Here is a 27,520-nt window from a genome sequence, read left to right as displayed (position 1 = left end):
AGGCTATTGTAAATATTGCAATAGCAAATCTAAATATTGTAAGAGAATGAAAATTTTGTTGGCATTTTAAAAACTAGTATGTAATTTTTAATAGGATTTTATTGCCAGTTTTCTTTTTCTCTCTAAATTAACATATATTAATTTTTCTTAGCTTAAGGATTAAGTATATAGCTGTTTAAAGGAAAAACAAAATTCAGCATTTTATTTTCATTTAATTTTATTTCATAAACGTGTTTTGTTTAATTACCTACAATGTTCATAATTTATTTCTTAGATCTTTAAAAAAATCTGTTATCTTAGAATAAGAAATATTATTTCATTTATAAGAAAATGTGATCAGCCATCATTTTGGACTAAGTACTTATGAATTTGAAATGAAAAATGTAAGATCTTAGATCAAAATTTCCCACTCAGTGGTTTATGTCGTCATCTTTTATACATAAATATTAAGAGGCAGTGTTATTTGGTGTCCAGTAGGGTAGCAGTAATAAAATAGAAATTAAAATAGAGGCTTCTTTAACAAAGCACACTAATTAGCAGTAGAAAGTGGCAGGTGGCAGTTGACAGAAAAAAAAAAAGGAGAACAAAAACTTAATGCAAGAGTACCTCTAGAGAACAGTCTGAAATAATTCATTTAGAAGACCCTACTTGCCTAAGAAAACTTAAAAAGCACAAAACATTACCTCGTTTTTGTAATTTAGTATAATGATAGATCCTAACAGTTCCTGCAGCATCAAGAAAAGATGCTTGGTTAAATTACACTTAATATATTGTTAAAAGATGGCCCAAAAGTGTGTAATTCCTTGTTGAATAATTTCCTTTCAAAATGTTTGTCTTTGTAATTGTTAGTGCTTAAACAGGGACATGATTATTTAGCACAATTCCTTCATGTGAAGTTCCAGACAACTGGAGCAATAATATTAATGAATAGAATGAAAGTATATAGAATCGTGGATATCCCAAAATGTTACTAAGAACCTAACAGTATTTTTAAAAATTTTAATACCATTTTTTAACAAGCTCTACAGCTTTTTTAGTAGTGAGAAGAACACTTGGTGTCAGACTGCTGTGTTCAAGTACCAGTTCTGCGAGATGGTAGTCAGGAATCACTTAAATTTGACTTTCATAAAATGAGTATAAATATATGCCTTGCTGTCTTTATAAGGTAAAATATATGTGAAAATACATTTGTCATTTTAAAGTTTTTTGCATATATACAAACCACTTGCTACAAAAGTAAGTGAACAGTAAATTAATCATGACCCTGGTTACAACTTACTTTATTATGCAACATAAAGTAACTTATTTTGAATCTAAAAATAAAACGGTGAAACCAAAAAACCAAAAAATAATTGCTCATCTTAACCTCTTAGTATATAACCACAGTAATACTATTTAGAACACTTTGGTTATGATTAAGTGACATTAGGACAACTTGAGGAAAAGAAGGGGAAAAAAATCAAAATATTAGAATTTTTTCTACTTCAAAGGACATTAAATTCTCTCTGTGCAGTTTTAGCTGATAGCTTGCATCTTGGGTTAAAGGAAACACATTCAAGTTTTATATTGTGACTTTATTTACTTTTTAGGTTTATTATTTCCGACAAGGACATGAAGCATATGTTGAAATGGCCCGGAAAAATAAAATTTATAGCATCAATCCCAAGAAACAGCCATGGCATAAAATGGAACTACGGGTATGGTGTTTATTTGATAGCCCAAAAAGATGCAATTATGGATTATGGAGAAAATTGTACTGAGTGTTCGTGTTTTCACTATGAGAAACTATCATGAAGATAGTGAAACTATTATGAAGATATCCTTTTTTTAATTGAAGCAATTCTGGGGAGTAGAAGGTGTTTAATTTTCAAAGAAACACAAGATTGAATTTATATACTCTGATAGTTTATAAATTGGGTACAAAATGTAATTATAGTGAAAATTGGACAACATTAGTGTCTAAGGTAAACTTCATATTTGTAGATTTGGTAAATATTTCTAGATTTATCAGCAGTAGTTCAAAATTATTTAGAGGTCTTTGGAACTGTGTTGAAAATTCTTATTTCAATAAAGTTTTCCTTTTTTTTTCCCTTTTTTTAATTGAGATATAACTTGTATACTATACAGTGCACAGATCTTACGTACATATCTCAATGAATTTTTACATATACACAGAGTAACCACTGCCTAGGTCAAGATTGAAATGGAGAAATGTTTTCTCGATTATGTTTAGTAGTTTATTTTGTGGTTTATTTTGTGAAGATGGTTTATTTTCTCTATCTTCCTCAGGAACAAGAACTGATGAAAATAGTTGGAATAAAGTATGAAGTGGGATTGCCTACTCTTTGCTGCCTTAAACTTGCTTTTTTAGATCCTGATACTGGTAAACTGACTGGCGGATCATTTACCATGAAGTAAGGACTGTTGAAAGAGGCAATGGTTTCGTAGTATTGTAGATTGTTTTTCAAGATTTAGATAAATTTGAACGTTTTTTAGATATTTTTGGGTGTGTGACCTAATCAATGTGTTTCTGTTTGTAATTAGATACCATGATATGCCTGACGTTATAGATTTCCTAGTCTTGAGACAACAATTTGACGATGCAAAATATAGGCGGTGGAATATAGGTGGGTAATTTATTTAGAAGCCATAGGTGTTTTTTTTTTAATAAGTGATTTACTATTATTCATAATTTAGAAATAGATAATCAGAGAAATCTTACCGTTTGTGGTACTATGAATAGCAAAGTAAGATTCTGTGTCAGGTGTTTTTTTAAGAATGAAAATACTTTTATCTAGTTGATGCTGAAATTCTAAACATTTTCTCTATTTGGCAACTATCTAAGATTTTTCATAGCTATTCCTTTAGCTGTTTTACACGTTGAATTAAATTTTTATCCAGAAATATTAATAACAATTCAAACTTGAAGCAAAAGAAGTCTTCCAGTTCAAAATGTTTCATAATTTGGACTGGGACTAAAACTAAACTGACATTTTTCTTATATTGGTTAACTCTGTTGTAATCTTTAAAGTTATTATTGTAATCAAGACTCAAAAAAACTTTAAAATCCTTAAAAGTTTCTAGGCATTTAAGATGCATTAATTTATGTGCAGATAGACGTGCAATTCATTAGAATTTCTTTTAAAAATTTGAAACAGGGCCACTCTTTGTCATCTTGGAGTGGGGTGTGGTGCATATTTGGCATATTTGTTTTGAAAAAAAGCACGTCAATTGATACGCCAGTCCATCCATCCAGTGCCATTGGAAGGCATTGGCATGGTGATGTGTCTTTTCTTGTTTGGTCCTGGTAAACTTAGAAATTTTCATGTGTGCTCTAAAAAGAAAGATTAGAGAAATGCAAATTACCGAAATTAGGGATATAGGAATTATTTAAAAACAATTTACATCCTATGTACCATTTCTCTGGAAACTTTGAAAGATGTGTTTCATCAAATAAGAGAGTAAACCCAGAGGACATGAAATCCCACCAGGAGACAGGAAATCCAGAACAGAAAAGAGCTGAAGGGAATTCCCAAGTAACAGTCAACAGAAATCTCAGGATAGCATCTGTCTAGCAAGTCTATAAAACAACCAGTCCAGAAGACGTTGTCCTCCAAGAGTGAAGTCTTCAGGGAAAAAAATGGAACTGATAAATTATCTAACAGGTTTGACTTTCTGGGAAATTATATCGAAGAGTGTTTTATAGTTTGAGCCATTAGAGAACGTGGGAAGACTTAATCGTACATTCAGAGAAAGCCAACCATAAAAAAATGAAGCACTTACACAAAAATACAAGGAAAGAATTGTGTGCTGTTTGGCTCAGTAGCAAACAACATTTACATAGTTATGATAAATCTGAATATGGATTAAATAAAGTACACATACCTTTTGTATACAGTTATGTGGAGAGAGGTCAATACTTAATATCTAAAATTGATGAGTGAAGAAATAGCTCTATACTCAGAAATCTGTAAGTAAATTCAAGAAGAAATAGTTAAAAGAATTAAGTGTTTTTCTTGGTTTTGGTTCTAAGCTTTTGGTATGTTGTTTGATTTTTTTAAATTATTTGCATGTGTTACTTGACAAGATAAATTTTATTTTTTTAAGGACATGCATCTGCCAATAAATTGCAGAACAAAAGTTAGTAGTCAGAGTCCAGGAATATTCCAGAAATGAGCTGATAACCTAAGCAAAGAAATATGGCAAACATTGGACAAATCAAAGAAATATTTCAAATGGATGTACATCAGAATTTTCTCATTTGGATCTTACAGTTTTTTTCCCCCCTAATTTTATAGATTAATATTTCTTCTAAAGTTAGTACTATTTGGTCTTTTATTTCTGTAGATATATGCATCTGCTTACCAACTGCCATGTAAAATTACATCAGTAGTAATTACTTTAGTCTGTCTTAAACATTTAGAAATGTCTATGGCTTATTCTGAATGGTGGACTCTCTTCCTTGCTTAACTTTACTGTCATTGTACAGTATTGTTCATTGTGGTTAGGCACACATTATCCAGTTCTTCTTCCTCTTTAGCGTAATGTCATCAGTCTATGTAGGATCATAAGAAATAGCTCTGTGCAACTCATCTTTCCTGTAAGGTTGTGGTGGTGTCAAGAATGCTGTTTATTAAATTATATAGTAGCTTTTCACTAAGCTCAGTCACTAATGTGTGTCTGAGGAGCAGTTAGAGACTCAGTCTGGTAATAGATCATGTTTCCCTCTTCACATTGGCTGTTAGAATGCTTGAATCTAAATTTGGGTCCCAATGCATACCCACTCAAAGTATATATAACTCAAAAGCATGCAGTTGTGTTCTATTAACTTACTCCTGGCTCCAGCTTTCTCTTTTATCGGTAAATTTCTTTTATCTTGTTTTTTAATTTTTTACTTCATTTTATGCTATATATCCTCATATACTTTTAAATCCTTTTTGGTAAAAAATGAGAACATTAACAAATACTTTTCTCTTTGTGGGTTTGAAAATGAAGCTGATTCATATGACCTCGAAAATAACTAGTTAATTTGTTCAAAATCACACAGATAAGTTATTTGAACTCAAGTCTTTCAGACCCTAACCCATGCTCTCCAGAAGAATCCACTAAGTACTATAAAGCCAAGGAAGGGGAATGCGTGGCAAAAAGGATGAGAGTGCTTTACAGATTTCATATGACACAGAGGGAAGCTGAGAAGATAGCTTATTAGGGTCTTTGGGGAAAGCAGTTGCAGTAATATGACAATAGCTGGACACAGTGGGGTAAGGCAAGCGATGCAAGGCGTGCTATCTGTTTTACAAAGATTAGTTGTTTCTCTTTTTGTTTTTATTTAGTTATTTTTATAGGAAAGGGAAAATGAGTATATATGTGAGTGTTATAACTTAAGGGTGATTGAGATGGAGGAAGGCAGGTTGGATTCTTTTATTTTTGTTGTTTTTAGGCTGGAGTCTTGATTGTTGTTTGGAAGAACTTGCCTACAGAAAGTAAGAAATTAAAGATAGACTATACGTATTTGAGCAGAATTTATCTAAACTGTATTTTTATTTGAATGAAAAATTTGGGCATAGTCCTAATGATGAATTTAGAATGCTAGACTGGTAAAAATGTTTAAGGTAAGAGTGAATTTCTCCTTACCCTAATAAAATGTAAGAAATGGTATTAGAAACTGGTAAGTCATACTTTAGGTGTGCTTATTAAATAACTTTTTTTTCATCAATGTTACTGATTTTATTTATTACTTGTTTGTTTTGGAGTGTGTAGGTCACTTTTTATATATCTTCTGAAATCATGCAGGCAGTTTAAGTATCTTAAAGGTATACTTTGGGAAAAAAGTAACAGTAGCAGCAATATATTTCAGAGTAATGAGATGGCTTTTATTCTTGTCCAGGTGACCGTTTCAGATCAGTCATAGATGATGCCTGGTGGTTTGGAACAATTGAAAGCCAGGAACCTCTTCAATCTGAGTATCCTGATAGTTTGTTTCAGTGCTATAATGTTTGGTAAGGAAATATTTGTTGTATTTTAGTTCATCCTGACTTGCTTTGAATATTTTCCCTATCTGTTCATAAAGTGATAAAGATACTTCTTTTAAACACTGAAGCAATTAATTTTTATAATGTGATTTTATAAAAATTGTAATACAATATTTAGATTTTTTAATATAAGGATTTTCCTTCCTTTAAGTTGGGACAATGGAGATACAGAAAAGATGAGTCCTTGGGATATGGAGCTTATACCTAATAATGGTAAGTGTATGTTAGGCATTTTGTGTCTGTATTATGGAATTAATTTCTTAAATAAGAAATCTGATTTGCTAACTTGCTACCACATAGGGTTGTTATGAAGGTCAAATAGAAAATATTCACTTGGCAAGTATTTATTGCAAACCTACTATTGACCAGACGGCATAACAGTGAATAAGATAGACATAATCCTTGCCTTGCCCACTTGGAACTTAGAATCTAACAGGGAAGATTGAAATTAATTAAGTACAGCAAAATATGAAAATGTTCTGCTAATTCACTCCCAGAAGGCAAACACCTGGGAGCAAAGATTTTTTTTTTTAACTCCAGCAGAATATTTAGAGTGTAACATAACATTAGTATTGAGTTCCAGCTTTTGAGTGAGACATAGATTTATATCCTAGCTCTTCCATCTTCTATCTAAGTCATCTTGGCAAGTTCCTTAAAAATCTCAAAACTCCAGATTCTTAGGACTCAGCCTTTGAAATTATGTAAACAAATACCTTCCTTGCAGGGCTGCTGTGAAGATTAAATGACATATGTGTAAAGTGCTTATTATAGAGCGTGACACATGTAAGGGCTCATTGAGTAAGTAGTTATGATTAATAATAATAATAGTAACTGTCATCTTGCATATGGCCTGACACTTTGCCTTAGGATTTAGGAGTTAGCCTTCGGCAGTGAGTATGACATCTTCCTGGAACTGAGAAAAGACCAATATGGCCGAAGCCTAGAGATTGCATTTTCTTTCTACCTCATTGCCCATTTTTGTTTCAATTTAAAAAAAATACACAATAGTATGTGCATAAAAAGGCTTAAAAGGATATATATTCCAGATCATTAATATTGATTATTTATAAAGGGTGGGAATATGAGGACTTCCACAAATTATCTTTTACATTATTCTGTATTGTTTGAATTTTTTTTTTTTTGGAGGAAGATTAGCCCTGAGCTAACATCCATTGCCAATCGTCCTTTTTGCTGAGGAAGACTGGGCCTGGGCTAACATCTGTGCCCATCTTCCTCCACTTTATAAGGGACGCCGCCACAGCATGGCTTGATAAGCAGTGTGTCAGTGCACGCCTGGGATCTGAACCCTGGGCTGCTGCAGCAGAGCACGCACTTAACCGCTACGCCACTGGGCCGGCCTGTATTGTTTGATTTTTTTTTTTTAACAGTGTATTTTATTATCAGATAAGAATAAAGATTTTTAAAAGCAAAAAGGAAAAAAATCTGACTTGTGACATAGCAGAAATAATCTTTTATAAATGGAGTTGTTCACTACTTAATTGTGTTCTTAAAAATTAGTCAGAGAACAGATAACTTGAAAAAAGTAAACCCAATCTGGTAAACCTTAGAAATGAGAAAATGATCATGTTGCTATTGTCCAAGACTAGTTCTTTCTAGAAATTATCACTTTGAAAATTTAATACTAATAATGGATTTTTCATCTCACTGCTAAATTATAGCTCTTTAAAACTATAAAATATCTTACTTTGTAACCGTATTACATGGCTTATGTTCTGGTTTTATTTCTCTCCTTCGTGAAAGTTTGAGTTCGAAGTCACATTGTACTGTTGTGAATATGAGAGAAATGAAGCTAATTGGTGTTGTCATGCCTGGGGTATTTCTTGAAATGAATTAGTGGCATTAATATTCTATTTGCTGCATAAATATATCTGTGTGTGGAGGGGATGATTTTTGTTGTTTTTTTTCTATTTGAATACACATACATGTGCACCCATAGAGTTTAGTTACACTTTGTGGGAGGAGGAATTTTGTACACAAATAGTAGCATATTTCCCAATGTTTCTCTGATGAAGTCTAGTTCAAAGATAAAAATTTACTTGGCAGATTTGTAGATTTTATGTCACCACCACCCTCTAGTGAGTCTCTTAAAGATTCTGTTAAAGATTCAGGCATTGAGAAAGCATACCTTCATCATTTAAGAGCAACAAGCATAAGAATCCTCTATCAATATTCATAATTCCCTCTGTTTCTACATTTAAAAAATTGGGCTTCGATTGAAATATTCCTGAGAAATACCACTTTAGTTCAGTTTCACCTTGTGTATGTTTTATCAAAGTAAATATGGAGATTATGTTATGAAATGATTCAGAAAACTTTTAAATTTGTATCATTTTGTAGAAATACTTTCTCCTTCACCTGTAACTGATAATAAAGCAAGTTGTCAGTTATAATTTGGAGAAGGAATTATATGCTCATGCTCATCCAAAGAATTATTTATAAAATTAATGTTTTAAAAAATTTTTGATTTTATTGACCCTTGAAACATACTTTTGTTTAGTGAAAATAAAGAAAATGCTTACCAAATCTTTACAAAATTATACTTTACTTTTATGACGATATCAACTTTACTTTCTAAAGGTAACCTAAGTATTAGTACATTACCACATATTTTCACTAAATCTGCTTTTCTTTCTGCATATTTCAGCTGTATTTCCTGAAGAACTGGGTACCAGTGTTCCTTTAACTGATGTTGAATGTAGATCATTGATCTATAAACCGCTTGATGGAGAATGGGGTTCCAATCCCAGGGATGACGAATGTGAAAGAATTGTTGCAGGAATAAACCAGTTGATGACACTAGGTAAATAATAATAATAACACATGAATATAGAAAAAGCTGGTAGAAAGCAAAGGAAAGAAACAATACTATTATTCAAACAAAATTTTTTTTCACAATGTAAATAAGTTGGTGGTTTTCAATTTTTTTTTAGATCTTACACAGGACTTATATATCTAAAACAGTTATGAATGAGATTCCTCTAGCTGAATTTCAGAATGAGGGACCCCAGAAATGCCAGGGGTTCCTCTGAAAAATCTGGATCCTCCAGAAGCCAGTTTGAAAACTGTTGACATATTAAGGCTGATATGATGTGGATTGGGAGAGGAGGGCAGAAAGCTGAGTTACAATTATATGGATAGCTGTATCAGCTTTCTCCTTAAGTTTATGTACATATACACAAGAGAATATTTGTAAGGCGAGGGGAAAGGGTATATGAACTACTTTGCCTCATGAAAAAAAACAGTGACTACAAAACTTGATTATTTGAACTGTGGGCTTCCAGAGTAACTCTAAACTAGTGTGGTAGTTTGTAGCAACCCACTCGGTCAATAAGGAATCAGCTGCAAAGAGTCTAGGGAGAAATTAAGATGAATAAGAAGAGCTGAAGACACTGGAGACACATATTGAATGATATTTTCATCTCAAGTCTTTTATAAAATGTCAGCACTATATAAAAATTGTCTCAAATATTATCTTAAACAATTTTAGTAATATTTTAGGGTATGAATTTGTCTTATACTATATGTGAATGAGCAAAAAAATGAGGAATGATCTTAGTTAGCTTCGAGATTTTTACCAGTTTACTGTATGCCATTGGTCGTTGACATCGAGTCAAAGACTTCTGGATCTATTTCCCCCTCTCTGTTGTTTCACAGAATTATGTTGTAAAGATGAGATAAGGTGATAAGTTTTAAGAAAGTCAAAAGTTACATTTGAATGCAACGTATTATAGTGTTAGTGATAGAATGACTGTCAAAAACACTTAGATTCAGGAATGGCCAAGTTTTAATTATTGAAATGTATGTGTATGTTCTTAATAGGTCAGATGTATATATTTGTCATCTCCTCTAGGGAATCTATGAACAACAGATATCTCTAGATTTTTCAGTGTATTATTAGACATAATAAAAAGTGAGACTCTGTTAGGTTAGCTAAACTGTATGCATTTTCTGTAAAAGGACAATGGCAGGCTAATGGTTATGTGGATTAGAACTTAGCTTAATTCAAGCAGAATTGTCCGTGAAGTATTTTAACCCATACAAGAATAAGTTTATAAACTTATTTGTTTTATTTATTTTAGATATTGCTTCAGCATTTGTGGCCCCTGTGGATCTGCAAGCCTATCCCATGTATTGCACTGTAGTGGCATATCCAACGGATTTAAGTACAATTAAACAAAGACTGGAAAACAGGTTTTACAGGTTAGAACCATTTGCTGTAGCTACTACCAAAAGGAAGCTAAAGGATCCTTTAACCCATTTACTGATCTATAGTAGTGTTTCTCAAACTTTAGTGTACATACAGATCACCTGGAGATTTTGTTAAAATGCAGAATTAGATTCAGTAGGGTTAGAGTAGCACCTGAGATTCTGCATTTCTAACAAGTTCCCAAGGATGCTGCTGCTGCTGCTGGTCTGTAGACGACACTTGGAATATGATTCCTAGATACAGTTTTTCCTAGTTGCTAATATGCGTTGATGCTTACTGTCTTCATTTTGTATTTTATAAAGCAAGCCTAAGTATTTCATTTTCTCCTACATATCATATTGAAATACTTGTTTGTTCATGGATTTTTCATAGAATGATATAAAAAATTGTGTATTTTTTCTTATTTTGCTTATGTTCAGCTTATAAATACTCATGGAAAATGAAATTAGGAAAATTCAGGATATTTTTCATAGTTGTAGCTTAGCTTGAAATATAACCAGAGTTAGAAAAAACAGACATAATTTCAATTAATTTGCATCTTCTTCTAGTTAACAGTTTTGATAAACATTGAGTTCTGATCTTAGGCTTGGTAGGTTTATTGCCTAAAATGTCAAAAAGTGAATTTAAATCTATAGTTTTTACATAATGAAATCATACTTGTGGTTTTCATTTTTCTAATATGACTTTTGCTTCACAGGCCAACATTTTAATTTAAATAATGTTGCATTAAAACTTTCTTTTTGTGACTAGTTTTATATTACTGCAGTTCTTTACATTATTATTCATTTTAACTTAGGGAAGTTTTTATTCATATTTTATATTCGTATTTTTCTATATAAAATGTGCCTTAGGTTCTTTTTATTACTTAAATTGTAATTCTAATTTGGTCCATCATGTACCTGGCACTGAAAACACCATTTATTATTCCTTACTGACTAAAGCAGAGTTTCTCAACAAAAGCATTACTGACATTTGGGACTGGAAAATTCTTCATTATGAAGGGCTGTCCTGTGCCTCTACCCTTTAGGTGCCAATAGCAGCCCCGAGCTGTAAAAACCAAAATTGTCTCCAGGCATTGCCAAATGTCTCCTGCAGGGCAGCATCAACCCTGATTGAGAACCACTGGAATAAAGAAAACTAAGATATTAGACTTCAGGTTCTGAAGATTTTTCTGATCTTGTTAGGTGTTTCTGCTGTTGCTTCATTGATATTTGTCAAAAGCATAGAGATAAGGAGGAAACCACCTGTGATATGTGCCTCCAGCCATCTTACTCTTGAAGCACACTTCTTTAAATCTTTTTCAACACCGCATGTTAGTAGTTGAAGAAAGAAAATGGAGAAGAAATTCTTAACTATATCTTTCTTTCTCCCTAGACCCCTAAATTGCTAAACCTTAGGAATTACACCTAGTGCTTCAGAGATTGAACAAGACATGGGAGGATAACAGGGACAGAAGGAGTTGTTCCTGTACACTAGTTGTTGGAGTACAGCTAGAAATACAAGCTTACAGCATCTCCCACTATTGTTGTCAATATACTTTCTCTAGAAATACTGCTCAGTATGATAATTGCTAAGGTGTACTCTATTTCAAGGTACTTTACAACTTAAATAGGCTTTTTGGCATTAGCCTGGCTTAGTAACCAATTTAGGGAAAAATGTCGTGGAACACAATCCTTACATAAATTAGGAACTGGCTGTTTTTCAACCTGATAATATATTCTAGACTTGATTATGTTCTTATTTAGTATAGTGATACCTTCATGTGCCATTTCACTGTTTCCAGTTTTTTTGTTTTTCCTTTACTCGTTGGCTTCAGACTTCTTAAGGTTTATGGTTTTCCTCTCTGAAACTTCTAGTTCAGTCTCTTGTTAAACTGTTACTATCAGTTTGCCCTGCTGGTGTTAATCTAATGCCTTATTATACACACAGCTTTCTCTAGACTACCCTGAAGATGCCTATGATTCTACATTAGAATGAGTCTTGTGAATGCTGTGTGAAATGCACAGAGGCTTTTCTATGTGCTTCTGTATCCACAATTATATATATTTTTTTAATTCTGTATAATTTTATTTCTGTTCACACCTCAGTAAGATTTTCTGAGTATTTTCTTCCTTATTTTAAGTGAAACCACATATTGAATGATATTCTAGAAGTTGTCTTTGGATTTTTCTTTACTATCAGAAATAAAATAACAAAACACAAAAATTTATTTTATTTTTTATTATTTTTTTGGTGAGGAAGATTAGCCCTGAGCTAACATCTGATGCCAGTCCTCCTCTTTTTGCCAAGGAAGATTGGCCCTGGGCTAACATCTGTGCCCATCTTCCTCTACTTTATATAGGGTGCCACCACAGCATGGCTTGACAAGCGGTGCATAGGTCTGCGCCTGGGATCCGAACCCTTGAACCCCGGGCCGCCGAAGCGGAGTGCGCGCACTTAACTGCTGCATCACCAGGCTGGCTCCACAAAAATTTATTCTAGTTTTGTCAATTCAGTGTTCAAAAATAATTTTTATTTAGTTAGGTTTCTTGGTTCACCATGTTTTTATTTTATTTTATTTTATTTTTGTGTGAGGAAGAGCGGCCCTGAGCTAACATCTGCCAATCCTCCTCTTTTTGCTGAGGAAGACCGGCCCTGGGCCAACATCCATGCCCATCTTCCTCCACTCTATATGGGACGCCGCCACAGCATGGCTTGACAAGCGGTGCATCGGTGCGTGCCCAGGATCCGAACCTGTGAACCCCGGGCCGCCAAAGCGGAGCGCGCGCACTTAACCACTGCGCCACCTGGCCGGCCCCCTGTTTTTATATTTTTATATCTCATAAGTAGATTATCAGCTTTTCATTTTTTACATGTCATTTGATTACTAGTAATAAAATTAGATTAAATTGTTTCCTTTTTTATATAAAAGTCAGATATGCTTATAACCAAAAATGACACCATACATGACAGGAATATGTAAAGCAAAAACTAAAAATTCCTCCATTTCTATTCTGCTATTTCCCCTATAGACAATCTCTCCCTAAAAGAAGGCACTGTTAATAGTCTAGTGTGTCTAATCCAGACATTTTCTATGTAAATACACAGTTAATGTTGCTACTCTGTCTTTTTTCCCTAACACAAATGAGGTTATATTTTTTCAAAAGGAGCTTTTTCAAGTGTGAGTTTTGTAATTGATTTAAGACTGCAATGGAAAAGTCACAATGTCTTTGTTTTAAATTGTGTGCACATATTTTTAAATATAATGAAGTTAAGACTTCTGTATTTTGTTTGTTTAAAGGCGGGTTTCTTCCCTAATGTGGGAAGTTCGCTATATAGAGCATAATACACGAACATTTAATGAGCCTGGAAGCCCTATTGTGAAATCTGCTAAATTTGTGACTGACCTTCTTCTTCATTTTATAAAGTGAGTTATTTTTCCACACAATTCTAATTACTGTAATAATTAATGGCAATATTTTATAATGTAAAATGTCAAAATGTAAAATCATTTTTATATACATGATGTCACATGCTGTGCTATAAACATAATCCCACTCAAAATAGGAAGCATATAATGTCTGTGTGTAAAGAAGTAACATGTAGTTCATTGGCTAATATTGTGAAATCATAAAAGTTGTGTTACAGTTGTGTTCTACAGTTAACATAAAAAAACATAGATCCCTCTCTAAATCCAAATCTTGGACAATAAAAATAATAATAATAAAAGTAAGCATTTATTGAACATGTAGTAATGCTTTACCTAAAAATAGTTCTTCCAAGCTAAATAATAATCTTACAGGTAGGAGAGATTATTATCTAGAATTTACAGTTAAGGAAACAGTCTTTTTGAGGCTAATTTGTTTAGTTTTCACAGTAAATGAGTGTCTGCCATCTGGTTTGAGAATGTTTCATCTTAACATTGTATTGTTCCTGTCCAGTGTGTGAACAAATATTTTAGTAGTGCAGGAGGAAACTAAATTTAACTTTTAAGATTCTTCTTCTTCAAGGTCAAGTTGACTTCCTCATTCATTGACTCCATACCAAGAGTGATAACTACAACTTTTTAAGGCAGCAGCACTTGTACTTCTTTGTGTTATGGATTTTATGTAACCATAGAATGAATTGAGCCTTCTAAATTGAAGCCAGAGGAATGAATTGTATGTTTTTGTATAAGATGCTGCTCTGAGTACATATTAAAGTTATTTATATTGAATGATTTCTTTTCTGGTTAAGAAGAGATAATGTATTTTATAATTTAAGTGTAAACAGCTATTATCAGCTTTCATTTTTACATGAAGTGATTACTGAGGCTTTTGTTTGTTTTAAACATCTCCAGCTTCATTCTCATTACTCAGCATAATCATATGGTCCCTTTTCCTGGTATTGGTTGTTTTTTGTTTCCTAAGGAATGTAGGTAATTTCACTATAAGAACACCAAAGAAAATTAGTAAGATAAACTTGATGCCCTTCCTCTATCTTGCTCTCTAAAGAAATCTATCACCTTCCAGATGGTTTGGGGGCTATTATTGCTATGCTTTTGCTTCTTTTCAGTAAAATTGATAATCAAGAATTAATTATCCTTGGAAGACTGTTTATATAACTTGGTTATAATAGCTTATAATATTTTAACTATAAAGTTTTTGGTCTGTAATTTTATAAGTGTTATGTGTATATACATCCATTTTTCCAAAGAGATATGTATGAATCAATAGAGCCACATGATATAGTAAATTCATATTTTAGTGAAATAAATTAGATGAAACAATTATTTTTACATGTGAAATAGTCAGTGATATTGTATTTCTTTCAAATAGGTATTTTGAAATGCCTTATAAGAACAGATTAATATAATATTTAAAGCATTTATATTGTGTATATCTAAAAATAAATTTCAGGCATTTTTAGAGGTGTGTAATTTGTTAAAACCATTTTTAGTTGACTGATTTTCAGGATGTTAGGTATGTCTTGAAATTTTGATTATTTTACTTTTTAGTTGAGTTATTTGGCCAGATTTCAAGCAATAGACATATACAAAGTGATATAATAGATACTTGGAGATAGAAATGTATATTTACCCTCTTAATACAGTTTTGTAGGAAGATAAAGAATAATATAAGGAAAAAGCAGCAAGAGAGTTTGTATGAAATGGTAGATGAAGGGTAGGGCCACTTCTAGCCGTGAGAGTGGGGTTTCAGGTACAGGGAAGAAGTATGTTAAGATGTTACAGCCAAGGTAGGTATTCATAGATTTAGGCAAAGTTAGATGAAAGGAACCCATTCTAGGGATAAGGAGTGGCATGAGGTAGGAAAGTAGAGTTGTTAAGGGAACTGAGTAATTTAAATCAGGTCAAGTAGAAAGTACATGAGCAGAAGCAATAGGGATACAATGCTATAAACTCGAGTTTGGGCCAGATCACGGAGGGCCTTGAATGCTGATCTAAGGAGCTAGACTTTTAAAATATGAGCTCTGGAAGCAAGGGGCTATTGAAAGTATTTAACGTGAAAATACCATGATGAATGCTATGCCTTAAAAATATTAATTTGACTGCAGTGTCTAATATTAATTGATAGGGAGGAGACAAAAAGCATAAATAGCAGATTGCCTGCTACAGCTGACCAAGTAAGAAGTGATGAGGGCTTACTTTATGGAAGTGAGAAAGAGGCAGATGCCAAGAGATTTTGAAGGTAGACTCACAGAACTTGGCCAATGATTGGGTTTATAAGGAGGCAAGGAAAGGAATAGTGAAAAACCATGACGACTATGAGAATGGTAATGCTGTTAAAAAAATAGAGGAAGGAGGAAGAGTGTCTGAGGACTGACAGTTGGGTTTAAACATGGGGAATTTTCGATGATGGTAGGAATCTCAGAAGAGTCAGACTAAATTATAGGAGTTTGAAATTCATTTACACAGATAAACTGCAGATATATAAGGTTATCAGGGCAAAAGGTATAGTGTTAAGAGAAGATGACTAAGGACGAGAAGATGACTAAGGACAAGACGTTAGGGAATGCATACGTTAAGAATGAAAGGAAGAAGGAATTAGAAGACTGTTAGCTTTCCCTCCTGGATTAAGGAATGAGTGAAGGCATCCTAGGCACAGCAGCGACTTGAGCAAAGACATGGAGGTGAGGACTGGGTTTGGTGTAATGAAATAGGCCAGAGGGGTGGCTCCACAGGGGCAGGGGCAGGGGCAGATGTGTGTGCATGGGGCTTTGGAGTCAGCTGGTCAGAAAGCCTTCAGCTTCCAGTTTTATCTTAAAATGTGGTTTTAGTAACAGATTTAAAGGAAAAAAATCTCATGACTCTAATCTTGTATACTAACATTTCCTTGTTATTTAGGGATCAGACTTGTTATAACATAATTCCACTGTACAATTCAATGAAGAAGAAAGTTTTATCTGACTCCGAGGTATTTAATATTTCATTATAATTACTACATTGGTCTTATTCTCTGTGTAAAAAGAAATTTACACGTGGTAGTTTTCAGATAAATGCTGTTATGAAAATTATTCTTGTCTAAGGCTGTAGTTATTTTTTTTTTGTGAGGAAGATCAGCCCTGAGCTAACATCCACGCCAATCCTCCTCTTTTTGCTGAGGAAGACCGGCCCTGAGCTAACATCTATTGCCAATCCACCTCCTTTTTTTTCCCTTTTTCTCCCGAAAGCCCCAGTAGATAGTTGTATGTCATAGCTGCACATCCTTCTAGTTGCTGTATGTGGGACGCTGCCTCAGCATGGCCAGAGAAGCAGTGTGCGCCCGGGATCCAAACCCGGCCACCAGTAGCGTAGCGCATGCACTTGACTGCTAAGCCATGGGGCTGGCCCCCAGTAGTTAACTTTTTAAAAAAATGATTCAGAATTTTCTTGTTACAGTTACAAAAAATTTTTTTAAATGGCAGACGCGGGGAGACTTTTTAATGAGTCAGGTATTCCAGCATATATATTGTGGATTTTCCAAAGTGTAAAGGAGATAATTGATGTATAAACAACTTAGAGTGCAATGAAATCTAGACTGTTTAATGAGTCTGATAAATTATTGCTTCAAAGGAAGAAGAGAAAGATGCTGATGTGCCAGGAACTTCTACCCGAAAAAGGAAGGTAATATGTTTTTTGTTTTAGCAGAAGTAGTTTATATGAATTAAAATGTATTAAGAGCTTTTTTTTTTTTTTTTTTTTTTTTGTTGGTGAGGAAGATGAGCCCTGAGCTAGCATCCATTGCCAATCCTCTTTTTACTGAGGAATACTGGCCCTGGGCTAACATCTGTGCCCATCTTCCTCTACTTTATATGGGACAATGCCACAGCATGGCTTGACAGGCAGTGCATAGGTCTGTGCCTGGGATCTGAACCTACGAACCCCAGGCCGCCAAAGCAGAGTGCGCAAACTTAGCCACTATACCACCAGGCCAGCCCCGAGAGTGTTTTTTTGCTCTTAGTTTTTTTAAAGGCAGATTGAGTGTTACTTCCAAATCAGTTTCCATCACAGAATTCATGGTTTTCAGAACTAGATGAATGATATTTTCTATTATTTGAATTACAGTATATTACCTAACTATCGAAGACTGTGTTAAAAATGCAAATAAATGAAGTGTTATTTCATTAATATATTTGAACATTTTTATTTTAGGACCATCAACCTAGAAGAAGATTACGTAACAGAGCTCAGTCTTATGATATTCAAGCATGGAAGAAACAATGTCAAGAACTGTTAAATCTCATCTTTCAGTGTGAAGATTCTGAGCCTTTTCGCCAGCCGGTAGATCTCCTTGAATATCCAGTAAGTATTTTTGAAACTATTTTCTTAACCTGTCAGTTTGCTGTATATCTTATACAAGGCAGTTTGCTGTTTAAGTTGTTATTTTTTGTGATTATAGTTTATTTCTTCATTATTTTACACATGTTGTCATTATCCATTTGTTATATAGAGCATCTAAGTTGAATGGTATGGTAAAATAGAAAGAACCCAGAACTAAGACTCTGTACAATTGGGTTATGGTTCCAGCTCTGCCTCTTACCAGTTGTACAACATTGAGCAAGTCATTTAGTTTTCTCATCTGAATATTTTTTTACTATTTCCCCACACTAATTCCATGACTTTATTATGGTGATTATTTAGGAAACGAGAATAATACCTACCTAACCGTCCTTACAGGGTTACAGCAATGGAACAAGAGTACATTAAAATAGTTTTTAAATTGAAGCACTATGTACAAATGTAAGGTGGCATTAGTATATATGTTTAGGTTATGCTAATTTATGATCTTGATGGAATTCATGGTAAAAAGGTTGAGTAAACATGATCCAAGTATTTATTTTGGCATGCACACTTAGCAATCTAAATTTAGCTTAAAATAATGTTTTTATTCCTTTATTCAGTTATTAAATGTTGTATAATTCAGATAACCTTTATGTTTTCAAATGAAATATTTTATAAGAGATCATGACCTGGATGTAGTATCATGTGACTTCATTATCTGCTTTTTACATATGTATGCTATACTTGCAATGATGAAAATAGAGAAATTTCATCAATAGATAAATATCATAAAATGGCTTTTTTTGTCATTTAAAAATCAAAAACATGGAGTCTTAAATGTAGAAGATAAATCTTTAATTCCAGCAATGTGATAAACTGAGCCAATTTGAATCCTGCCCTCCAAAAAACTCTTAGAAGAACTGAGCTCATGCTACCTGCTCTGGTTTTCAGTTCTTTTTGTTTTTGGAACCTGTGGATTTCCCTTTGTTTCTTACAAGCCCAACTATGTTTTAGAAAGTAAGTTATAATTTTTCCAGTGCTTGCAGGTGTTTGTATTCTGGACTTTGCCCCAGAAAAAAAGAGAGAGAAATAAGCTTTAATGTCTAGATTGTAGAGGCACAAGTATTAACACCATGCAGAGACAGGTGGAAGCCATGGGAGCTATGATGAGGAAGGAAATTGGAACCGACACTCCATTAGGACTGTTGAAAGACTTTACCCTCAAATGAGGAGAATAGAAGGATTCCTTCTACAAGGAAGAATGTGTCTGTCTGGCTCTCGGGTGTCGCGGAGAGAAATCTCCCTATGCTTGTGCTATGCATGGATTTGGAGTCCAGCTTTACACTACCTTTTTGGTGTAGAAATTCATCAGGAGAAATGAAAAAACAAACCAGTCCCTACTAAAGATGAACGAATGATAAAAAGAAATCACAAACCAAATGAGGGAGTGATCCATCTTATATGTGACAACAGAAACAACAAATGGAAATATTAGCACACTCTCCCCAAAAACTTGAGATAATAGATTATTCTGAAATATTATACTTCATCAAATCTCAAACACCATTCATTATTTTGTGTACCACCAAGATAGGAAAAAAATTGCCAGTTAAACTTTGATTTGTCATTTTTATTTAAGAGAGAAATGGAGGGGTGAGAAGCATAAGGGGGAAAAAAACCTAATTTGAGGAGGGAAGGGAGTGGGGCAGGCATTTTTAAATAAACTAAACAGAACTTCTGGAAATGAAATGTAAAGTTGTTGAGATTAAACTCTCTGAAAGAGAGATTAGGAGATATGGTGGATAGGATGAAGGATGAGAAGGTCCAAAATGTTCAGTAGGAGAGAGGCAGTATCTGAGGAGTTAATGGCTGAGAATTTTCTAGGGTTGATAAACATTTGACAAAGCATGACTCCTGAGCAGGATATATAAGTAAAAAAATCTTTACCTGGGGCTGTCCTGGTGGCATAGCGATTAAGTGCGCATGCTCCACTTTGGTGACCCCGGGTTCACAGGTTCGGATCCCGGGTGTAGACAGACACACCGCTTGTCAAGCCATGCTGTGGCGGCATCCCATATAAAGTAGTGGAAGACGGGCACGGATGTTAGCCCAGGGCCAATCTTCCTCACAAAAAAAAAAAAAAAATCTTTACCTGGAATAATAGTGAAAAATCAAAACTCTTAAGGACAAAAGAAAAATGTTAAGTCAACTGTACAGAAAATATGGAAGAGACGCAAGACTGTGATCCAACTGACTCATTTTACTGATGTTGAACTGAGTCTCGGGTTAAGTATCTTTCCAAGATATGTAACTATTTATTGACAAAGCGAGGACAAGAGCCTAGAGCTATATGTAATATTCTTAGGGAATAAGCAGTATATAAGAATGCAGTCTCTCTTATGTATTCAAAATAATGAGAACAATAGTATTTAGAACCTCTCCTTCCACCAGCTAAAATTGTTAGCAGACAAAAATAGCAGAAAAAAGTAAAAAACAACAGAACAAACAGAAAACATCATAAAGTGTTTTCCAGCCACAGTGGAATCAGACTAGAAATCAGTAACAGAAAAGTAACAGGAAAATCTCCAAACACTTGATAATTGAACAGTACACTTCTAAATAATCCTTGAATCAAAGAAGTTTTATGGGAAATAAAAAAAATACATTGAACTCAATGAAAATGAAGACAGCATATCAAAATTGGTGGAATGCAGCTAAAGCAATGCAGGGAAATTATATCAGAAGAGGAGAAGTCTCAAATCAGTAATCCAAGCTCTCTCCTCAAGAACCTAGAAAAAGAAGACCAAAATAAACCAAAGGTGAGCAGGAGAAAGGAAATAATAAAGAGCAGAAATCAATGAAACTGAAAACAGAAAAATAATAGAGAAAATCCGTAAAACCAAAAGCTGGTTCTTTGAAAAAGCCAATGAAATTGACAAACCTCTGTTAAGATTTACAAAGCTAAAAAGAGAAAAGACACAAATTGCAAGTATCAGGAATGCAATAGGGGATATCACTACAGACCCTGCAGATATCAAAAGGATCACAAAGGAATACTACAAACTACTCTAGACATATAAATTTGACATCTTAGACGAAATGACCATTTCTAAAGTACAAACTATCACAACTCTCCCAGTATGAAATAGATCATTTGAATAGCCCTACAACTAGTAAGGAAATTTAATTTGTAGTTAAAAGCTTACAAAAAAGAAATCTCTAAGCCTAGATGTCATCACGGGAGAATTCTACCAGATGTTTAAAGAATTAACACAATTTCTACATAATCTCTTCACAAAATAGAGAACACTTCTCCACTCATTTTATAAAGCCAGTTATCAAAAATAGTACAAAAGAGGAAAGTGCAAAAATTCTTAATAAAATGCCAGCAAATAGAATTCAGCAATATATAAAAATGATTTTCTACCAAGGCAAAGTAGAGTTTTTCCCCAGAAATAAAAGGCTGGTTCAGTATTCAAAAATTAATCAATGTAATTCATCATATTAAAGGAGAAAATCACATGATCATATCAATGCAGAAAGAGCATTTGACAAAATTCAGTACGCTTTTGTTCTAAAAGCCTACATGTTGGATATGATGTGGTATGGTAAAGTCAGTGTGGCCACAGGAGGAAATGAGTACGAGGCTTGGAAGAAAGGAGTTTATTAGAGGAGGTCACCAAATGCCACTTAGGGGATGCACCAGGTTTTGGTCAGGTGGCAGAAGGCAGGAGCAACGGAAAGCTTAGGCCAGAGCCTTTATTGGGGTTTCCATGAGAAAGGCAGGACAGGGTAGGGTAAACAGTTTAGGATTGGCTAGTTTGAATAATTCCAGTGGGCATTAGGGCAGAGGAGTGCTCTCTAGTTGTCTGGTATCTGACCCTGGGATGATTCAGGGCAGAGGAAATATTGGCTTGGTGTGTGAGGGTTAGATAAGGAGGTGATTGGTTTGCATATGAAAGACATGTTCAGTGCAGCTCTTTGCTGTCTGTAAGAATTGGCTAGCCCTGGGAAGGACAGTATCTCCTCAGGTCTATAAGGCCTCCAAAATGCCAGAGCATCAACAATACAGAAAATAAGAAAATAAAGTTAATATAATTGGTCCTGTGATGAATGGATGCCAAACAGACAAATAATCTAAGAAAACAGAACATCATTAATGATAAAAACTCTTAAGGAAACTAGGAATAAAGGGGAACTTCCATAAGTTGATAAAGAACATCTATTAGAAAACCTACAACTGTTTCATGCTCAATCATGAGAAACCAAATTCTTTCCCCCTAAGGTTGGGAATGAGGCAAGGATGTCCATTCTTACCGCTGTTCTTCACCATAGTTAGTACTCAAAATTCTAGCCAATGCAGTAAGCCTAGAAAAGGAAATAAAAGGCATACAGATGGTTAAGGAAGAAATAAGAAATAAAACTGTCCCTATTTGTAGAAGGCAATAATCCTGTTTGCTTTATGGTCAAACATTTGATCATAATTTAAACTCGGTGCAAAATCAAGTTATATTTTGAAAAGTATAGTTACATACTCTGGGGCTGTGGAAAAGGTATAATACTCTGTATTCCTACTAAAAGATACCATATTTGGATAATTTCTTATTGTTTTGTTGTTTTTTTCTGCTTTCACTTGTCTGTTTATATTGCTTCTAATCTTTTGCCTTATTCTATACCCAATTGATAGATGGAGACTTGATTCCACTTCTCCTCTGTGGAATGAAGCGCATAGGCTTTGTGACAACTATTTACATTCATAATTCTTGCTTACTGCCAAGTTCCCAATTGTAGTACTGAAGTTGAGGTTATTAGAACTCAGGCCTCCACACATACGGGATGTTCACATATTTCCATTGTTTGTATCTCCTTATTTTAAAGTTACAGTTATGTTTCAGCCTTTAGAGATTAAAGATTGTACGAAGTTATAGGGTTTTTGCATCAGATTTATGTCTGTAGTTGTAGAGCTGAGTTTTTTCAATCTCTTGTTTCAAACACAACTCCACCCTTTTTCCTCTTCCCCAAGGAAAGAAACCATAACTTATAGGTTCTTGAATAGAGAAATCCTGTGATGATGGCAATAAAAGAGAGAGGGCATGAAAAAGATAAAAATTATTAGAAAAAAGGAGCCTAGATGATGAAAAGAAGGAATGTTTATTAATGGTTCTAGGACTTGTACTCATCACAGAAATTGTATGTGAATCCCTATGCTGAGAGGTAATGCTTCTTGGTAGTAATGATAATAATAATACCACCTGTTTTCCCTCTCTTAGGACTACAGAGACATCATTGACACTCCAATGGATTTTGCTACCGTCAGAGAAACCTTAGAGGCTGGGAATTATGAGTCACCAATGGAGTTGTGTAAAGATGTCAGGCTTATTTTTAGTAATTCCAAAGCATATACACCAAGCAAAAGATCAAGGGTATATAATTAAATTTTCTTTTACGTTTAAATTAAATGAAATCAGTAGGAAAGTATGTTAAGTAACTAAGTGTTGCTTTTATTTAAAATTTAGAGCAAAATTGACTTCCTATTATGTTCTTAATGGTATCCTAGTGGAAAAAAGAATTCACATCTTTCTACTTTGTTCCTTCTGTGAAATAGGACTGATGTCACCAATGTTTAGGAATGGTTACTTTTCTTGGAAAAAAAAGTGATTTAATAGATACCACATGTGTATTGTCCTGGTACATATTAGGGCTATGTGGACCTAACTTTTCCAGTTATTTTCCACATTAATGGAAAGGAGCATTTTTGTGAATGATTTATAAAAATGATTAAAGCTATAAATACCTCTCTTCGGCCAGACAAGACATCACAAAAGCATGATATATGGAAATGAAATGAGAAAGAATAGATGCTAGTTCTAGGTAGCAATGGAAAACAGGTTCAGACCCTCAGGGATGGTTTCAGTATGGTAGAGTTTACAGGAATTTTGTCTATATGAGCCCATCTGCATTCATAGTAGGGCGCCCTTCTTTAAGACTCTCAAAGCATGGACGATTTCTAATCTAAATTAAGAAATAATTTAATTGTAAAAATGCTTCAGTTTTACTCTTGCTCAAAAGAGATTGGGAAAAAGTAATATTTAAATTCCAAAAGCTTTTTGCTAGAAAAATATTTAAATTATATGTTAATATTTACTGAACAGGCATTTTCCTTTGAGGAATGTTTGAACGGTTTTTTTTCCTCTTACCATAGATTTACAGCATGAGTTTGCGCCTGTCTGCTTTCTTTGAAGAGCACATTAGTTCAGTTTTATCAGATTATAAATCTGCTCTTCGTTTTCATAAAAGAAATACAATAACCAAAAGAAGGAAGAAAAGAAACAGAAGCAGCTCTGTTTCCAGTAGCGCTGCATCAAGGTATTTGATTTCTTTAAATAGCATTAACCGATCTATAACTTTGTCATCTAAATGATAGAACTTGGTGTTTTTTAATACTTCCTTTACTATTCCCTATATTGCAGAATGATATATTTGACATGCAAGTTCCTATGATGTGGAGGATTTTTAATCTTTTAACTAAAGCTATACTAGTGTAAGTGCTTAAATTCAAACTGCTAAATCTATACAGTAAAACAGCATTTTTAGGCTAGTGATGGCATCATGCTTTCTGTCATATAACTATAGCATTTACGGCGATCCTTCACTAAATTTTCACTTTTCAAAGGCTCACAACCATATGAAATCCACTACAAATCTCATATTTTAACATATTTCATAATAGTACAAATATTGAATTCAACAGTATTATAAAACTATATTTTATTCGCCCACATAGAGCTATAACAATGACTAATGACACTATTTTATTTACAGCCCTGAAAGGAAAAAAAGGATCTTAAAACCCCAGCTAAAGTCAGATGTCTCTACCTCTCCATTCTCTACACCTACACGATCAATACCACCACGGCACAATGCTGCTCAAATAAATGGTAAAACAGAATCCAGTTCTGTGGTTCGAACTAGAAGCAACCGAGTGGTTGTAGATCCAGTGACCACTGAGCAACCATCTACTTCTTCAGCAGCAAAGACATTTATTGCTAAAGCTAATACATCTGCAATGCCAGGGAAAACAAGTAAGAATCAGTTACAGTTTCTAAATTAAAGTATAAATAATGACTTTTTTAACTTAAGCTTTTATTTTGCCAAATGAAATATACTGGATTTTAGAAAATTCCAGTAGGCATTGTTGGTTTTGCTTTCTTTATTGTTTTTTTTCTTTTTTTAAAGTTTTTAATAAGAAAAAGAATATTGAGGTTTAGGAGTGTCAGTGTAAAATAATGGTTAAAAATGGCAACTCTGATCCAAACTGCCTGAATTTAAATCCTAGTACCCAGACTTATTAGCAGTTTGCCAAGACTTGCCTTCATAATCCTGAAGTGACTGGACAGCTTCTAAAAGGTCTGAAACTATTAAGAATTTGTGTATGCTTTTTCCCTGTTTGAAAGTAGATTCCCTAAGGAAAGTTTAAGCATCCCCTAGATTTTATCCTCTTGGCTAATTGGTTAGAAGTGATCCCAACCTTCTTGCTTGTTTTTAGGTTAAATAATTCTTAGCATTTCATTTTGTTTGTGTGTGTGTGTTTTAGTTCTGGAGAATTCCGTGAAACATTCCAAAACCTTGAATACTCTTTCAAGTCCTGGTCAATCCAATTTTAGTCATGGCACTAGGAATAATTCTGCAAAAGAAAACATGGAAAAGGAAAAGCCAGTCAAACGTAAAATGAAATCATCTGTGCTCTCAAAGACATCTACTATTTCAAAGTCATCAGCTGTCATTGAGCAAGGTAAGGTGTTATTTGTATCTTCCAGGGTACAGTAGATCTTCCTTAAAATTGATGCTTTTGTTGGAGTTAGCATTTATATCCACTTTTTAGGTTGCTCATTTAAAAGTCACATTCTATATTAGTTGATAAATTTAGTGAGACACCCTTGGATTTGCAGCTTGTGCCAAAAGCATGTTGTATTGTCATTAAACTTAAAAAGCCAAGAAAAACTTGCTATATGGAAATAAAAAATTTTAGAATCAAAGGCTTTTAATGATGTAAATTAAATAGTTTCTAACTTCATTATTACAAAACCTTAAAAAGTATATCCAAGAAGTTTAAATTGGATTTATTTAACCCAATGTAGCAGTCTTCACTTTCTTAGGAAAATTGTTTGTATTACATCACAAAATGCAACACACTGACCTTTACTAAATAAAGGTTGTCTACAGACAGACCTCTATTCTAAAATACAACTTTTGACCCTTTTACAGTTATGCTTCTAGGTTCTTTTGTCTGCTCATTTTCGTTGTAAAGGTTTATGTTTGCAAGATGGAGACAGTAACTGATAGGATATACCCTATGACATGTCAAAACAATTACGGCTTCTTGGTAGCAGACAGCTCAAGAATAAGCATTTTGTGTCATGACTTCCAGTATGTGTCTAAAACATTTCCTCTTCAATGTTCTCCCCAGAAACGTCACAAAATTTAATTTTTCTACTGAAACGTCCTCATTGTGATTAATGGCATTGGCGTCTATCTACCTACTTAAGCTTAAAATCAGGGAATCATCCTCACTTGCTCTTCAGTATCCAAATCTACTTGACAATCTTTGGTTTCTATTTGTTTCTGCCTCCTTCACACCTTTAAGAACCATTTCTTCCTTGCCATTCTCACTTCCATGACCTTAACTCAGGCCTCCATAAGTTCTCACCTGGACTGTTGTCCTGGTTTCCTAACTGGTCTCCCTGCCTCACTTTTCAATTCTTGCTTACCCAGTCCATCTTCTAGATTGCAGCCAAAGAGATCTTTCTGATCATTTCTAGCATTTGTGCGTGCGTGCGCACGCACACACACACACACACACAATTAAAATCCTTCCCTGCCTTCAAATATACGTGGAATCGGATTTTAATGTTTTGCCTTGTTATATAAGACTCTTCATTACTTGGCTGTTGCCTAACATTCCAGCTTTCCTTACTTTCTTTCTCCCTTTTATGTCCCAGCCATACTAAACCATGTGGAAGTCCCTGAATATTGTTGTCCTCTTCTTCCTTCTTTGGAATGTTTTTTTTCTCCCAGTTTAGTTTCCTTTTATCTTTCAAGCCTCACTTTGAAATGTCATCTTCTCCAGGAAACCTTCTCCTGGGTTATTTAGACAGACTCAAGCATTTCTTTATGTTCCCAGAACACCCTATTCATTGCCTTTTGTGGCACTTATAATGTTGATAGAATTATAATGTTGATAGAATTAGTCTTTTTTTACATGTCTTTCTCTGGTAGATTCTGAACTCTCATGTTTAATTACTCATTTTTTAATCACCTATACTTAGTATATAGTGGACAATAAGTGTTTGAATAAATAAGCAAATGACTTTGTATATGAATGTTTTACATTTTTATATTTGCTTCCTTTCTGAACTGAAATCAAAGTTTTGAATAGTATATTGGCCTTGCTTCTGCCACTCCTAAATCCTAGAGAAATCAAATGTACATAGTTAGTTGGTTCTAGCATTATGATAGGGGGAG

At 33.9% G+C, this 27,520-nt stretch overlaps 1 protein-coding gene across 2 annotated transcripts in view; it reads left to right on the top strand.

The window, feature by feature from the left end:
• PHIP (PHIP subunit of CUL4-Ring ligase complex) overlaps nucleotides 1-27,520 on the top strand; it is a 127,651-nt gene that overhangs the window by 92,269 nt on the left and 7,862 nt on the right. For both annotated transcript variants that reach the window (XM_087443798.1, XM_087443797.1), the window contains exons 25-39: nucleotides 1,590-1,697; nucleotides 2,290-2,414; nucleotides 2,545-2,627; nucleotides 5,888-5,999; nucleotides 6,184-6,245; nucleotides 8,698-8,853; nucleotides 10,133-10,253; nucleotides 13,541-13,666; nucleotides 16,583-16,652; nucleotides 17,291-17,341; nucleotides 17,870-18,019; nucleotides 23,269-23,421; nucleotides 24,201-24,364; nucleotides 24,821-25,080; nucleotides 25,593-25,790. In XM_087443798.1, coding sequence (XP_087299924.1) covers nucleotides 1,590-1,697; nucleotides 2,290-2,414; nucleotides 2,545-2,627; nucleotides 5,888-5,999; nucleotides 6,184-6,245; nucleotides 8,698-8,853; nucleotides 10,133-10,253; nucleotides 13,541-13,666; nucleotides 16,583-16,652; nucleotides 17,291-17,341; nucleotides 17,870-18,019; nucleotides 23,269-23,421; nucleotides 24,201-24,364; nucleotides 24,821-25,080; nucleotides 25,593-25,790 — 1,939 coding nt within the window. The remainder of the gene's footprint in view (nucleotides 1-1,589; nucleotides 1,698-2,289; nucleotides 2,415-2,544; nucleotides 2,628-5,887; nucleotides 6,000-6,183; nucleotides 6,246-8,697; nucleotides 8,854-10,132; nucleotides 10,254-13,540; nucleotides 13,667-16,582; nucleotides 16,653-17,290; nucleotides 17,342-17,869; nucleotides 18,020-23,268; nucleotides 23,422-24,200; nucleotides 24,365-24,820; nucleotides 25,081-25,592; nucleotides 25,791-27,520) is intronic.

This window comes from Ceratotherium simum, chromosome 19 (assembly GCF_057802395.1).
Source record: "Ceratotherium simum simum isolate JZ-2026a chromosome 19, ASM5780239v1, whole genome shotgun sequence".
NCBI lineage: Eukaryota > Metazoa > Chordata > Mammalia > Perissodactyla > Rhinocerotidae > Ceratotherium > Ceratotherium simum.
The sequence above is the reverse complement of the archived record's forward strand: the minus strand, read 5'-3'. Positions and strand labels throughout refer to the sequence as shown.